The following is a 15,624-nucleotide window of genomic DNA, read 5'->3' on the forward strand; positions in this document are numbered from 1 at the left end:
TTTTTTTTTTTTTTTTGCATTACAGAAGATTGTAAAGGAGAAAGTAAGTTATGTTCTTTTCATCCAGGAACAGAAATTGTATTGTCTGGGGCATACCTTTGTTTTGGTTGAGACACTGAATTGAAAACGTACTTAAAACTTGTAGTTAACGCCCCTTGCGTGCTCAGCAATGGCACTGACCTTGGTTTATTCCTGCTCCATCAGTTTGCTCTTCTGTGCAGTGGGGCGATTGCTGATTGATGGAGAATTACGTGCCTTGCTTGCTACACAGAAAACATTTGTGATGATTCCGGCACTTGGGAAACCCTCCATTATTTTATTTTTCTTATTCTCCTCTTGGATTGTATTCTTTGAAAAGGAAATTAGTAGTAGAGGTTTCAGATGAAAATATCTCACGATGACCTCTGTGTCACTTTGCTGTGGAGTTTCTTTCTTTCTTTCTTTTTAAAGATTTTATTTATTTATTTGACAGACCGAGATCACAAGTAGTTAGAGAGAGAGAGAGAAGAGGAAGCAGGCTCTCTGCTGAGCAGAGGGCCCGATGCAGGGCTCCATCCCAGGACCCTGAGATCATGACCTGAGCCAAAAGCAGAGGCTTTAACCCACTGAGCCACCCAGGCGCCCCTGCTGTGGAGTTTCTGATTCTTTGTTCATCCATGCTAACTGCAGTCAGACATGGCAGTTCGATCTTTGTGTTTGAATTTGTTTTGTCACTTGTAAATTTAGAAATTTGACTCGGTTTCCACTGGACTGGTTTGTTGTTGCTGTTTTTGTTACTTTTAATTCTTTTTTAATTCAAAAATTTAAGCACATATAAAAGTAAAAGGATACCGTAATGAATGCTCAAAGTACCTATCACTCAACTTCAGTAATTATAAGATCTAATCTTATTCCTAGATAAGTCTGGAATGCATGTGCTCTATCTTGCCTCCTTCGTGCTCTGCATTATTTTTGGCAAGCCCCTGATTGCAGATGTGCTGCTGGTCCCCTTTGCTGCACTGTAAATTGATTTAAGACAAATCAAAGCTTCGTGTTATTTATTTTCATACTTGTATGTTTAAAACATAATTTTATCACCACTACATAATTTCCAACATTTTTTTCCCAACAAGAAATCTCTTAGAGAATTTGGTCAGAAGTTGATTTCAAAAGTCAGTAGACTAGAAGGAACAGTAAGCAATTTGTCCTTAGAATTTGCAGCAAATTTTTTTTTTTTTTTTTACCATGACCATTAACTCTGTTTTCAGCCTTTTCCTAACTGCATCTGATTTTGTGGTCTTGAACATCCTTGACCATTTGGAATTTAGTTGTGTATAAGGAGGAATGTTAGTATTAGTTGCTTGTCTCAGGTGATCTGTTTGCAAAAGGGACAAGAAGGGATTCCCCCATTTGCTTTAATTATTGGGAGCAGAGGAAAGTTCTGGAGGACTCTAACAACATATGTCTTAACGATTTTTATACTTTTTATATTTTATGTATGTAACTACATGTTCTTGGCTTTCTTAAATATCATCAGTGTCTTTTCTTGCTTTGCATATTTAACAACTTAAAAGTTATCTTGTCTGAGATTTATATATTTCCAGTTTGGAGAGAGAGAGACTTTAGAATTTTAAAATTTAGAGTGAAAAAGTATGCTGATGGTGACCGGGTTTTAAGATATTCTTCCGTAGTGAGGGGATACCAACTATGACAGTCTAATGTGGATCTAAGATTCTTTTTATTCTTCTTTCCCTGCTGTCAATATTTTGAATTGCTTCAACTTTCTCTTTTTTTTTTTTTTTCAAAGTTGAATTTATGTACTCATACCTTTGCTTTAATGATAAAAGATACTTCTTTAACCAAGAGAATAAGCCGTTTTCGGGTTCCTGGACCCGCTGGATGGGTCTCCTCGGTCAAAGTAAGATCCTGACTTTTAGTTCTTCCTGAGCATCTTTTTTAGCTGTGTATTTATCAATCATAATCCACTGCCTCTTATATGAGGCTATTATTTATATAAGTTGCCACATCATACTTGGGAGAATAATATTGGAGGGTGTTGAGATGCTTATTTTTCTCAAGTGCTCATAGTCCAACTATAATATTATACAATTAGATTATTCATTTAAGGGATACATTGAAAATCCCTGATGGGGGTTTAATATATCCTGAATTTCCCTATAATTAATGGACTCTGAGCTTAAGCAGAAATACCATTACGTATTTATCAGGCACTTGCTGTGCTATCACAGTGTTGGCCGCAGGTACGTGAACATGAAGATGAATTGCTTTGTCCCTGCCTTCAGGGAGTGTGTGTTCTAAAGGACAGAAAGGCACAGGGCCGTAATGGAAGGCAGAAGGGGGTAGGCAACAGATGAAAGATAAAATGCTTTGGATTCAGAGATTGAGGGGATCAAAGAGAGGGTACTTGTGAACCAGTATTTGAGTTGGGGCCTTTTTGGATTTTGTTCAGTTGGAGGAAACCAAAGTCCACAAAGTTTGGAGGGGCCGTGCCATGCCTCACTCAGCGGTTCCCTGTCTGCTCCTCTGCCTTGTCTCTCTGTCTTGGGCTCTTGTGCCTGCCTTTCTCACCGTAGCTTCTCTCTGTGTGCACATCTTCCTTTTTCATGCCCTAGGCCAGCTGCCGCTTGCAGGCGCCTTGCTGCCCTCCGCCTGCAGGTTTTGAGATCCCCACCGTCTCTGATGATGACTTTTCCTACCAGCCGGGTGTTGTGTCTGCCTGGAGCCTGTGTGTATTAATTCTTGGAGGAAGAGAATGCGATTTAGTTTGCTTTCCTCGGACTCTAATTAGCTACAGGGACAGAACTGCAGAGTTAAAACATGGCCACTAATGAGGACGTCTTCAGAAGGTGGGGGGGCTGGAGCCCACAGAGAGGGAGAGGGAGCTGGCAGCTTCCTGATAGCCTTCAGCCAAAGGTAATGAACGTGGAGAACCATAGGAAGGCTCTGGGGTGCCAAACTGTGTTTCCTGCCCTTCCGGAAAGTGCATTTTCCCCTGGGAAAGAGGTATACATGTGTCCTTAACCCGAATGTGAGGCACACTGTGGTAAATACCATAAAGCATTCCTGAAGTGGAGAGAGGGATTAACATTGCATTACACTGTGAGTGGGGGCGGTTTGTCCATGACACAGGGGGCACCCTAATAGGCTTGGGCATCTGGAACGTGCTGGAAGGGTCTTAAGTAGGAGTGTGTGTGGAGCACACTGTATTTATACAGCGATTGCTCTGGGTAGCTGTGATTCAGGAAGATTTGTAGGAACCGAGAACAGTGTACTATTCACGTAACTGACACAGACCTAGATTTGCTTCTGTTTTAAGAGTTTACTCAGATAGCTATAGTGGCCTACATTTTTTTTTTTTAATTAATCAAGAAAATAGTTGCTCATATATGGGGTTCACACAGGAAACGTTTCAGAAAAGAGAGAGGCCATATAAAAACTCACTTGCTAATCCTACCCTAGCAAGTTATTAGTAATGCTTGTTGTGTTAGCAATATGGGTATTACCTGTGTTGGAAAGCAGCACATGGCCCAAGGAGCTCAGCTATCGTTATTTTTTTATGTTGAGATTTGAGATGCTACAAAGAAAATGTAAAACAATGAACTGATACTACTAATGAGTCATGGTTAAAAGTCAGGGACTTCACTAGCCACGAACATCTTGGCGGATCTCATTAATTTTTATTCTTGCCTAAACCTGTAAGCTATGCTATTTTTCAACATAAAATGCTTGTCTCATAACATTAAAATGGTTGTCTCTGGTCACCTACTAGAGATGCTTAATAAAAAAACTAGGTGTCTGGGACTTGCATTTTTAGTCAGAAACTTTGATGTGTTTTTTTCATTGTGTCGTTTTGTTTCTGTTTCTGAGTTGGGGCTTGTATGTGCCTGTGGACTCCCTGGGACTTTCTTTGCGCTTTCAAAGAAATTTTGATACTTGTCTTGTTGATGTTCTTCCCTCTTCTAAAGTAAACCTCCTGACTTTAGAACAGCAGAATTTTATTATCTTTGGCAGATCCAAACTCAGAACTCCTTGTCTCTGAAAAATAGGTAAATCAGGTTTGGGGTACACTGCGCATGGGATTTCTACAGGTTCAGGGTTTGTGATCTCCTCCTCCACCTGCATAGTAACAGCCGACCCTGTCGGTATTCTGGAGAGAGAGTCAAAGCACAGGGAAGAACACAAGTGCTCTAGGATCTCATGGTAGGAACCGGAAGTAAATTCTGTGTTTGGCTGATCACTTTCTGCAGCCCTGGTGATCTTGGGGAAAGCCTTGTTTTCCCTGATTTTAATTTGTCAGTATGCAATTCTGTCCACTAGAACATTCCCAGCGGAGTGAGCTATTGCTCTGTTGCCCCAACATGACTATCAGACACTGAAGATGGTGTGCGGTGTGTCCTTCCTTCCTTTCCTGCTTTCCGGTTTGTACCCTGCAAATGGTTGTTTTTTTGTTTGTTTATTGTTTGGTTTTGGCTTGCAATTAAAAAGAAAATAGTGTGACTTGTCCGTGCCTGCCACAGTGTTTACAGAAAACTGAAAGCTCCGGAGAACATTCTCAGCAGGGTAGTATTTCTGTGAAGAGGCTGCTAGAACCCCTTAAGAAAAATGCAGCAACTCACACTTTAAGGCACATCAAGTCGTGTCCCTCAGGGCAAACTCTCCAGTGTCATGGAGTTTATGACTCACAAGTGCTGTACTTTTGTGATCTAATAAACAAGGAAAGGTGGCGGGAGAATTATATCCTGTACAAAGAGCCACTTCACCTTTCATTATATGGAAGAAAGCCATGGAGATATTAAATTTTTAGTGGCATTTTCAAGTTGAGCATTATCCGTGACCGAAACGCATGCAGTAAGGTGTTAGGATACTTACAAACAAAATAAAATAAAGGGAGGTAGCTGTTTCCATTTCCAGCTACGTTAACTGGCCGTGTTTTTGAAGAGTAGCTTTCTTGGTATCCATCCCAGGGTTCTGATTCAGATATCCTGATTTGTGTGTTCTTACCGCATATACCTCTCCCACTGGATTTATCCTGCACTACAATGTTTATTTTTTAATTAAAAAAAAAAAAAACAGACTTTATGAGGCACCTGGATGTTTCAGTTAAGCATCTGCCTTTGGCTCAGGTCCTGATCCCAGCATCCTGGGGTGGAGCCCCACATCCAGCTCTGCTCAGTGGGGAGACTATTCCTCCCTCTCCCTCTGCTGCTCCCCCTGCTTGTACTCTCACTCCCTGTCAAATAAATACATAAAATCTTGATTAAAAAAAATAAACATTATTTTTTAGATCAATTTTAAGTTCACAACAAAACCGAGGAAGTGGCACAGGGATTTCTTACATATCCCCTGTCCCCACCGACTCCCCCCCCTCTCTTGTCCCGCCTCCCCCAACATCAGCATCCCTCACCGCAGCGGGTATATTTGTTCCACGTGATGACTTGAGACTGACCTCATAATCACCCAGAGTCCAGAGTTTCCAGTAGGGTTTAGTTCCTGGTGCTGTACAAGCTCCAGGTTTGGACGAACGTACAATGACTGCATTTACTATCATAGTGTCATAGAATAATTTCATGGCACTAAAAATCCTCTGTGGCTCCTCCTTTTCGTCCCTCGCTCCCTCGAACTCCTGGTACCCACTAATCATTTCTCTGTCCATGGCTTTGCCTTTCCCAGAATGTCAGAGCTGGAATCGTACAGTATGGATGAAGCCTCTTCACCTTGGCCTCTTTCCCTTGGTCGTGTGCATCTAAGATTCCTTCGGGTTTCCTCATGGCTTAATGGTTCATTTCTTTTTGGTGCTGAATCATCCACTGTCCAGACGGACCAGCTTTTATCTGTTCTCAGTGCTTTATTTATTTATTTATTTTTAACTGATATATCTCAGGGATGGGTGTGGTGAATGAGGCACTCCGGAGTCACATAATATTTTAATGCCGTATTTTAAAAATCTGAATCAATGGCCCCCAACCCACAATGAATAAAATATCAACAGTTGAAGTAAAGACAGGATCGTGGGCAAGCCTTCTGATTGCTACAGACAATCCTAAGCGACATTCTCCTTATCCATAGCCCACGCTGCGGATGTTGTTTTCTTGCTCAGAAACCTGGTTCTCCTCACAAGCGTTGCTTCCCCTGAAGCCTCCACTGGTAGAAGTTCTTTCCTAACAGTCCTGCTGGCATTGTGCCTCCTTCCTCCTCATCTTCACTTCCCGACCATTCTTCCCCCTCCTCCCTATAACACTGCCGGCCCCAACTGTGAGGTACGGGCTCCTGAGCCAGGGCACCTTGCTCTTCTGTCTTTTGGGGAGTCTGGAGACCTCTCTCCACCTCAGCGGCATTCCCCCTCCATCTTCGAAGGGTGTAGCTCTTGGCTTTCTGTCACCCAAACAATGCCAGCCTCCAGGATCCTCCCAAGATGCCTGTTTCCCAGTTCCCTGACGATTCCTTCTGCCAGTGATCTTGCTGCCATCATAGTTCTTCATCAGCCATTCCCGCATTGGTGGTTCAGGGGTAGAGTTCTCGCGTGCCATCAGCCATTCCCTCCCCTGGCTGTAATCTGCTTCTTGAAATTGCCAGTGATGTAAGTCCTCCGAGATCTTGCATCTCTCAACTCTCCAACGCTCCAAGTACCACTTGTAACCACCTCAATTTCTTTGGTGCCTTTATGCCGAAATTCTGTAGCCCCCACCAGGACTCGTTGATACTACAGTCTTTAAGCATGTATCCCACCTTCCTAATTCCCACTTAAGATTTTAGAGTCCATCACTCCAACCATTCCCTTGCTTACAGCCTTGCTTCCCTTAGGCTTGTCTCTCTTGATTGTTTTCATTTGGCACAACAGTAATCCTAGCAAAGTGCAAAGTGTAGTTTAGAAAGATATTTATGTTTTTTATTTTTTTCTTTCACATCCCTACTCATTACTATTAATAGATTTGGTATTGGACAAATATATTTTATGTTGATTCAGTTTCATGTTTCATTCCAAGCACTTAGTAAGCACTGTGCCCTATTGAGATCCATAACCAAAGCAAAGAGCTGTAGTTAGTTATCAAGCGAAGAGTTTCATGAATGCAGTTCTTTATCTAAATGACACCCATGATAACTGCTTGACATTTTTTTTAAAGATTTTATTTATTTATTTATTTATTTATTTGAGAGAGAAAGAGAACAAGCAGCGGGGAGCAGCAGAAGCAGAGCAGAGAAGCAGGCTCTCCACTGAGCAGGGAGCCCGATAATGAGGCTCGATCCCAGGACCCTGAGATCATGGCCTGAGCTGAAGGCAGAGGCTTAACCGACTCAGCCACCCAGACACCCCAACAAATGATACTTACATAAATTACTTTGAATAAAGAGAAGATTTTTATTTAGAAAGCTGCTATATGTCATATCCTGTATATAAAATGTTTGCTTAATTAGTAAAATAGGGGTGGGTTAAATTTAAGTAATGGTAATATTCCCAGGAGTATCTACTATAACCTTTATTTAGGACATTACAGACTAACATCCTCACACCACTTAATTTTGCATTAAGATGACCCTATACTTATAAGAGGGTCTCCTGCCCATTTTTATTTTATCTCCCCCAGGGGAAAAAAATAATATTTTAAGGTACAATAAAATCCAAGTCATATCACTCAATATTTTGAATGGGGTGATTTGGTTTTTGTCACCTGCATCGTTTTCTTTCCCTGGAATTTCTTAAGCTCGATCGGAGTTAGATCAGCACAAAAGCTGCGAGATTGCGGTGCCTGAGAACAACAGCTGTGGTTGAGGAGGGGTCTGCCGCTAGTAACCCTTCCCCTTTTTGTGTGCTCGCCCAGGTCTACCCTGAACTGCAGATCACCAACGTGGTGGAAGCCAACCAACCAGTGACCATCCAGAACTGGTGCAAGAGGGGCCGCAAGCAGTGCAAGACCCACGCCCACATCGTGATCCCCTACCGCTGCTTAGGTGAGCTGGCCGCGGGGCACACACTGGTTGCTCTGGTCTTCGGGGATGGAGAAGAAGGATGTGCTCATTAGATCAGATAGGCCTTTTCTTTCTGCCGCTCTGGAATGGACTGTTTTTTGGACTCTGAAGGTATCCTGTATTCTGACAGCGCAGGAACAGCATTTTGGGCATCCTGCCTCAGAATGAATTTGCCTAAAATGTTTATTAAAACTATGGAGTCTTAGACCGATTCCTTAGTGGCTACATGGAAGGGTCTGGGGAATCCTCATTTTACCGAATCCCATAGGTGATTCTCATGCACACCAACTCTCTAGACTTGGAGAACTAGGGCCTTGTGTGTTTTCTCACACAGACTTCATGTAGGAGAGAACCTAATGTGGTACTCCTCCATTCCGCTCATTTCTTCGGAATCTCTTTCTTGAAACAACCCGATTACTCCACTTGGAATAGTTGGATGCAGAGTTGGGGAATTCTTTTCTGCTTATATCTAACTGGAGGAAGCAGTTAGATCACGAAGGTTTAAATGTGTGTTTCTCTTACCAACCTCAAATTTTACTTCCGCTTTTGATTTGAAAAATTGAGCTGTTTAGTGGGATGTCATACTTTTTCCTCTGGAAACTCTGTCATGCTCCATATTTAATCTGACTTGGTAAGTAGTCTCTTCCTAGTTGATACTTTTGTGTAACCAGGCAGTGTGGAAATCAGCATTTGGTCTGCTAGCTTGCATGGTTGTAAATGAGAACGTAGAGATCTATACAGAGGGACTGTGGACAAATACGGACATACATTCCAGTGACTTCTTGTAAAAACTAAAAGGGTTCTTTTTTAAAAAGTTCCAACAGCAAACTTAGGATACATGTGGAAGATTCTAGAGATCTGTATAATACTTGCTTAAATGTGAATGCTGTAATAGCATATGTACTGATTACTGTTCGTGCGTGTCCATAATTTAAGACATTAATGGAAAACACTGGCCATTAGAGTGAAGTTTTCATTAAGTTTTACTACTCACAATGGAATGGATGAGGAGAGTGTGGAAAACCAGATTCTTAAACATTTGATAATTCAAGAGTTTCGTGGTTCCTCCTTCTTCCTTATTCTTAAATACTTTACAAGGCCTCTAACCCTTTTCTGTCTAACTGGTTAAAAACTGAAGATTTAATAAGATGAAGATAAGTAATGTTTAAATATAGAGGTCAGCTGTCTCCAGGAACTGTGTATTTCTTTTCTTTTCTTTTTTTAAAAAATATTTTATTTATTCATTTGACAGACAGAGATCACAAGCGGGCATAGAGGCAGGCAGAGAAAGAGAGAGAGGAAAGCAGATTCCCCACTGAGCAGAGAGCCCGATGTGGGACTTGATCCCAGCACCTTGGGATCATGACCTGAGCTGAAGGCAGAGGCCTTAACCCACTGAGCCACCCAGGTGCCCCAGATCTGTATTTCAAGCCAGTTTAGTTATTAGGCCAAGAGACCGTCTAATTCAGTGTACATTGGGAAGTAGATTATGAACCAGTTAATTAGGTGAGGTCTTGTTAATGATCTGTTTCTTTTGGTTCTCACCCATTCTGTGAAATGTTTCAGATACATTTTGTTTAGGACATAACGCTCACTGGGAACCAGGTAGCAGGTCGATCTTTCTTTCTTTCTTTCCTTTAAAGATTTTATTTATTTATTTGATAGAGAAAGAGAGAGAGAGAACAAGTAGGCAGAGCAGAAGGCAGGGTGGGGGAAGCAGGCTCCTTGCTGAGCAGAGAGCCCAATGTGGGGCTCAATCCCAGGACCCTGAGATCATGACCTGTGCCGAAGACAGAAGCTTAACTCACTGAGCCACCCAGGGGCCCCGGTAGTAGGTCTTGACATGAGCTTCATTGCTGATGACACCTGATAGGTCACTCACAACTGCATCTGTTTTTACATTTTGCTTAAGATCTTCCCGCTTCATAACTACTCAGAAGTGTCAGCATTGACAAAACAATAGAATCCACATTATGATTGCAGTTCACCACAATGGCATGGCTTAGTGGTGGCAAATTTCCTTTGACCTCAAATTTCCTGTGACCCTAAATTAATTGTCTCCTCCTTCCCAGCTGTTCTCTTTGCCCTACTCCATGCCCCGTCCCATGGAAGAGTGAATTAAAACTCCAAGGGAAAAAAATACTGTCAAAAGGAAGAAAAGATATATGAAATGTCTTTAGATCTAAATAGGAAGTCAAAAGATTTTATGATAATGCAGTGATTAACTGTCAAAATGTTTTATTGTGATAAAGTGTGTTATACACCAAGGACGGAGTTTCCTCCTGAGTGGTCTCACTTCACAGGCAGAAATACTGAGATACCTTAAATGTCTACCTGGCACGGGTGTTTGTGGCAGAAATAGGACCAAAGTCCAGGACCTTTCAATGCATAATCCAGTGTTACGGTCACAAAAAAAATTGTTTTGGAGCTGATAACCAGCTGATTTACCAAATCAGATCATAAAGGAAAGAAAGGCTGTGAATGGGAGGCAATTGATAACAGTTTTTTTAAAAGTCACAACCCACGTTGTGTTCATAAAGGTGACAGTTGTGACTCAGTCTCCATATGATAATGTTTTCCACTTGATGGTAGTAATAAGCAGCATTCTTACATATGAGTTGCTGCTTGAACAAAGAATTAGTGTTTAGCATTAATATAATAAGTACACTTCAAACTTCAGAAGTTTGGCTATATCCGAATTTATCCTTCAGATGAAAGACATAATTTTATTGAAGATAATTCTCAGAAAAGAGCTACCTAGAGAACAGAGTACAATTGTCTTAAACATTAAGCATATTAAAACCCAAAACAGAGCTTGAGGAGAGAAAAATGCCTGTTATGCCTAGCATGCACCCTTCTTGACCTTTCTATCAGATGCAGGGTCGGTGGTGTACTGTGTTGTTTTTCTTCAGATCGTGTATTTGTCTTAGGCATACTTGCTCCACAGTATCTTGCATTCCTTGTCTGGATGGAGAAAGTGCATGAGGTTGCTGGTGACACTTTCCTTCCGCGGGTTGCTGATCTCCCTTGAGAGTGAGTTGGCTTTCTCTTTTCACCCCTTGCCTTTGATCGTGCTTCTAGAACCCGAATATAAGATAGCTCTTCGTCGTATGAAATGTTTCATTAATTATCTCATGTGGAATTAAGCACATCATTGTCATTACTCAAGGAGAATATTTTCTTTGCAAAGCCCTCAGCCCTTTTCTGCAGGAATGACTATTCTCCCTGGTGTAATAGACCCAGCACTGAAACTAACACTGCTCTGCACCTGGTTCTATCCAGGGCGTAGGGCGCATTGCCTAAGACAGATCACTCTCGATGTCTGGGGGCAAAAGTGGGTTAATAGCTTACTCCAAAAGAATTCGAAATTAGAGAATTGTTACCTTAAATGTCATTCTATTTCATTTTATATTCAGGCTTTCCAAACATACAAGTAGTAATGACCAGGAAACTATTCAGACATGGTCAGGTGAGAAACTGAAGTTATTTGATTCATCTCTAGTTTGGATTTTATTGCTTTAGTAAAGTTTTAAGACAGTCATACCTTGTCTTTTGGTGTCTCCTGTTGTGTGAATTATCTATAGCTATCTTAATCTTCTTGGGTATGAAAAGTTTGTATTTGGATATTCTGACAGGTAATGTACCAGAGCAGTTTTTTGGATTTATGCTGAATGACACTTCCCTTGAGACATACCATACAGCAGAACAATATCTAAGAATGTTACCCGAGACTCCTAAATTTAAGAATGGGGCTGGGCATGGGAGAACGTTTGTATCGTTCCTATTGCAGACACTAGGATCTTGTAAATGCCCAGCTGTGTTGGCCCGTTAATCCGGTCAGCACCTGTGCCTCCTCCCCTGTTCATTGACCTCTGCAGTCCGTCATTACAACTGCTTATGAAGCCCTGGGAGATCGTGTGCTGGGTTATATACACACGGACTGTGGGAATGATCTCTCTGAGCAGAAAGCCCGATGTGGGGCTCGATCCCAGGACCCTGGGATCATGACCTGAGCCGAAGGCAGAGGCTTTAACCCACTGAGCCACCCTGCCGCCCCCCTGGTTCTGGTTTTAAGGATTGTCTCCTTCATGCTCTCATAAGGAATGGCCAGAATCCCTGAATGTTTCTTCATCAGGGAAGGCTAATCCCTCACTGTTCCTGGACAGATAACAGGCTTCTTTTTAGGTGGTCTTTTGTGTGGGACTAGCAAACATTCCAAGTGTGTCATACTTCCAAGCCAGTATATAGAGTCTGATTCTCAATAATGTAAAAGAAAACATGCATGGAAAAGAAATCTTACCAGTGTTTCTTTACAAAGAGTGGGATTACAGATGATTTTGGTTTTATTTGTTAATTTCTATAATAAACAAATGACTTTTATTGAGAAAAGATGGACAGTGAAATCAGCACATAAAATGCCAATATCTATCAACAGGTAGTGATAATTGAAAGAGAAGTCAAAGGCTTTAAAGAACACACAGAATAATTGTTATTTTATCTACTGGTGGTTGTACTTTATAAGCTTTATATGATAGTAGTAAGTCCTTATGGGAAAATATTTTTTAGTTTTAAAAGTACCATGCTGCCAGATTAAAAGAAAATGTCTCCATTCTTATCTTCAACCACATACAAGCAGCGTTCATCATTACTAATTCTTCAGAAAAGGCTTTGATCTTGTTTTTTGTTTTCCCTCCAAATTTGTGTATGAGAGCTACATTTGTTAAAGGCAGATTGTTGAATGGGAAGAAATTACATTTTCCCTGTAGATTGCTTCGGAGTGGGGAAGGACATTGGGTTAAGTAGGAGAATGTATAGAAATTATTTCCTTCTGACAGGTCATCTACCAAGACCAGTGGTTAAATCTCTCTTCCTTTTCTGCCGGCTCCCCACTGGTGCTAATTATATTGGCTCCAGATTGAGCTGAAAATGTTGTTGTTGTTGTTGTTTTAAATAAATCAAATTTTAGAAAGAAACAATTAGTGGTCTTTGTTGTCTTCAGCTCCCATTGACTTTCATCTCCTTGTTTTAATTATTGTACCTGCTGTGCTGTCTTCTTTCTGGAACAACATGTTATGAGAGCTAGGATACCATGAATGATTTACTTAGTTATATCTTTAATTTTGTCTTTTTTTTTTTTTAAACTGGAACTAATATTCAAGAGTCATTAAGTTACATTAGTTATTATTTTAAAAATTACCGTTTTTTAAAATCTCCTGCTTTGCCCTGTGGGGTGCTCTGTCTGTCACTACTTTATTAAAACACAAAATTCATTGATGCAGGCCCCAGACGCTAGGCACAGAAAAGAAATCTCAGTTTATTTGCAGTGGTACGGGTCCAGTAATTCTTGGCGATGCATTGAGAAATGAATAGTGTGGGGTTAATGGGAATTTTCCTTTGTAGGACGTGCTAAGAATTATAACTGTGCTTAAATTTCTTGATTACAAAAGCAATGCATGTTCATTGTGCCAAGCTGAGAAAAATGCAACCGTGACCAAGAAATAACAACTTGCTTTGAATCTGTATTTTTTTTGTATATAGTCTGCTTTTAGTATTTTTCACAGTTACACTATTCTTGTTTTGTGAACTTTTTTCCACTTCATATTCTTATACTACTTTATTCATGAAATTAAATAATTTTGGAAAACAGTTTTTAAACTAACCTTTTACTAGACCCTGTAGTGTGTCTATTCCTTACTTTAGGTGACTTCGTTGTTTCCTTTATTTCGTGATGGTGATTATAATAAATGGTGCTGTGATGAACATTATGTGTGATGTGCTGTGATGAACATTACGTGTTAATTACATGTAATTACATTACACATTACTGTCAAGTAAATACTTGGCAGTCATTTGTTTTCTTTTTATAATCAGTTCTTGGTTAAATGTTTTGCAGATCTTGTAGTCACTTTAATAAAATACATGTGTGCTATTATAGATGAAGATATGAAAGAAATTTTTTTTTTAAAGATTTTATTTGTTTATTTGACAGACAGAGATTCCACGTAGGCAGAGAGGCAGAGAGAGGAGGAAGCAGGCTCCCCGCTGAGCAGAGAGCCCGATGTGGGACTCGATCCCAGGACCCTGAGATCACGACCCGAGCCGAAGGCAGAGGCTTAACCCACTGAGCCACCCAGGCGTCCCATGAAAGAAATTTTTAATACTTATTTCTGATTCTGAGTTTAAAGAAACTCCATTAAGCTACTTTTTAAATTGATAGTAAGTTTAAAAATCTGATGTCTGTTATTTGTTAGTAATAAAAGGGACTATTTAGAATAATGTTTTCTCTAAATTCCGACTTGAGAAACAGTCAATAGACTATTCACAGAGAAATAAATCCTATAAAAATGGCTAGTAAAAAGTATAATTAATATATTCATTGTGTAAGTATCCACTACTTACATGGGTGGCCAAGAAGATAGTTAAAATGTGGTCCCTCCTCTTTTACTGGTTATAGTTTAGAAAAGGGTTTGGGGAATTTCAGCTGAGAAATTTAAAGAAGACTTAGCAGGAAGTAGCATTTGAGCCAAAATTTCAAGGACTGGGACAGGCATGGAGGATATCTTAATTTGGGGATTTAGACGAAGGATGAGTACCAATCCTGAAGGCAGGACCGTACAGAGTATGGGGTCTAGAGCATGGTTCACTGTTTTGGGAAGAATAGTAATTGATCATGATTAAAGATAGTGGTTTTTAAAAAGCATTGCTCTTTTCATTTATTCATTTCATTCATTTTTTTAATGGATGCTATTATGATATTTTTTATTTAAATTTACATCTAAGCAGTTATTTTCAGGCTGTTGTTTGAATATATACCTATTTTATGTAAACCCACGATATATGGTTTTTGGCACCTAAGGTTGGAATTTTTGAAAGTAGGTTATTATTTTTTTTTAAGCTGATAATTCAGTCATAAGAAGGTTGAATAGTTACTCAGGCACATCCTGCTATTCTGGTTATTCATGTTTTGCCATTTCTTGGTATGAAATACCAGCACTGTTTGAGTTGGACTGCTAGTTGTCTGTGTGCATTATGACTCTCTCTGAGAGGTACTGGAATATGAAAATTAAAAAACTGAGATTATTATGGTTTATTCATATGAGTGAGAATGACCCCTATATTTACTGTGATCTTCAATAGTGAACAGCTAACCTCATGCAAAGCATATTGTGTTTAATTCCTTTTCGATACTGCTTTTTAGTTGATTTTTAAAAAATTTTAAAAGATTTTATTTATTTATTCATTTGAGAGAAAGAGTGAAAGAGAACATGAGAGGGGAGAAGGTCGGAGGGAGAAGCAGACTCCCCATGGAGCTGGGAGCCCGATGGGGGACTCGATCCCAGGACTCCGGGTTCATGACCTGAGTCAAAAGCAGTTGCTTAACCAACTGAGCCACCCAGGCGCCCTAATTGTTTCTCATATAGGGAGACTGATGGACGCTAGCTTCCAAGAAGTAAAAAAGTTACATGTAGTTTAAATTTCACAAACTCACATTGTCCCCTACTTTATTTTAAAAAGACAAAAGTTCTTTTGACTTAATAATACATCAGCCGAATATAGTGGATATGTTATTTTGAGTTCTTTTGGTTTCTGCCTCTATTTGGAATTGCTACTGTCCTACCAGATCTGAGGGTCTGAAACATTTTACTTTCTATGTTAACC

The 15,624-nt window shown here is 40.2% G+C and overlaps 1 protein-coding gene across 6 annotated transcripts in view; it reads left to right on the forward strand.

Annotated features, from left to right (window-relative positions):
* APP (amyloid beta precursor protein) overlaps positions 1-15,624 on the forward strand; it is a 262,818-nt gene that overhangs the window by 71,562 nt on the left and 175,632 nt on the right. For all 6 annotated transcript variants that reach the window (XM_082694233.1, XM_082694234.1, XM_082694235.1 and 3 more), the window contains exon 3: positions 7,818-7,947. In XM_082694233.1, the coding sequence (XP_082550359.1) occupies positions 7,818-7,947 (130 nt within the window). The remainder of the gene's footprint in view (positions 1-7,817; positions 7,948-15,624) is intronic.

Source organism: Mustela nivalis, assembly GCF_964662115.1.
Source record: "Mustela nivalis genome assembly, chromosome: 1".
Classification (NCBI taxonomy): domain Eukaryota; kingdom Metazoa; phylum Chordata; class Mammalia; order Carnivora; family Mustelidae; genus Mustela; species Mustela nivalis.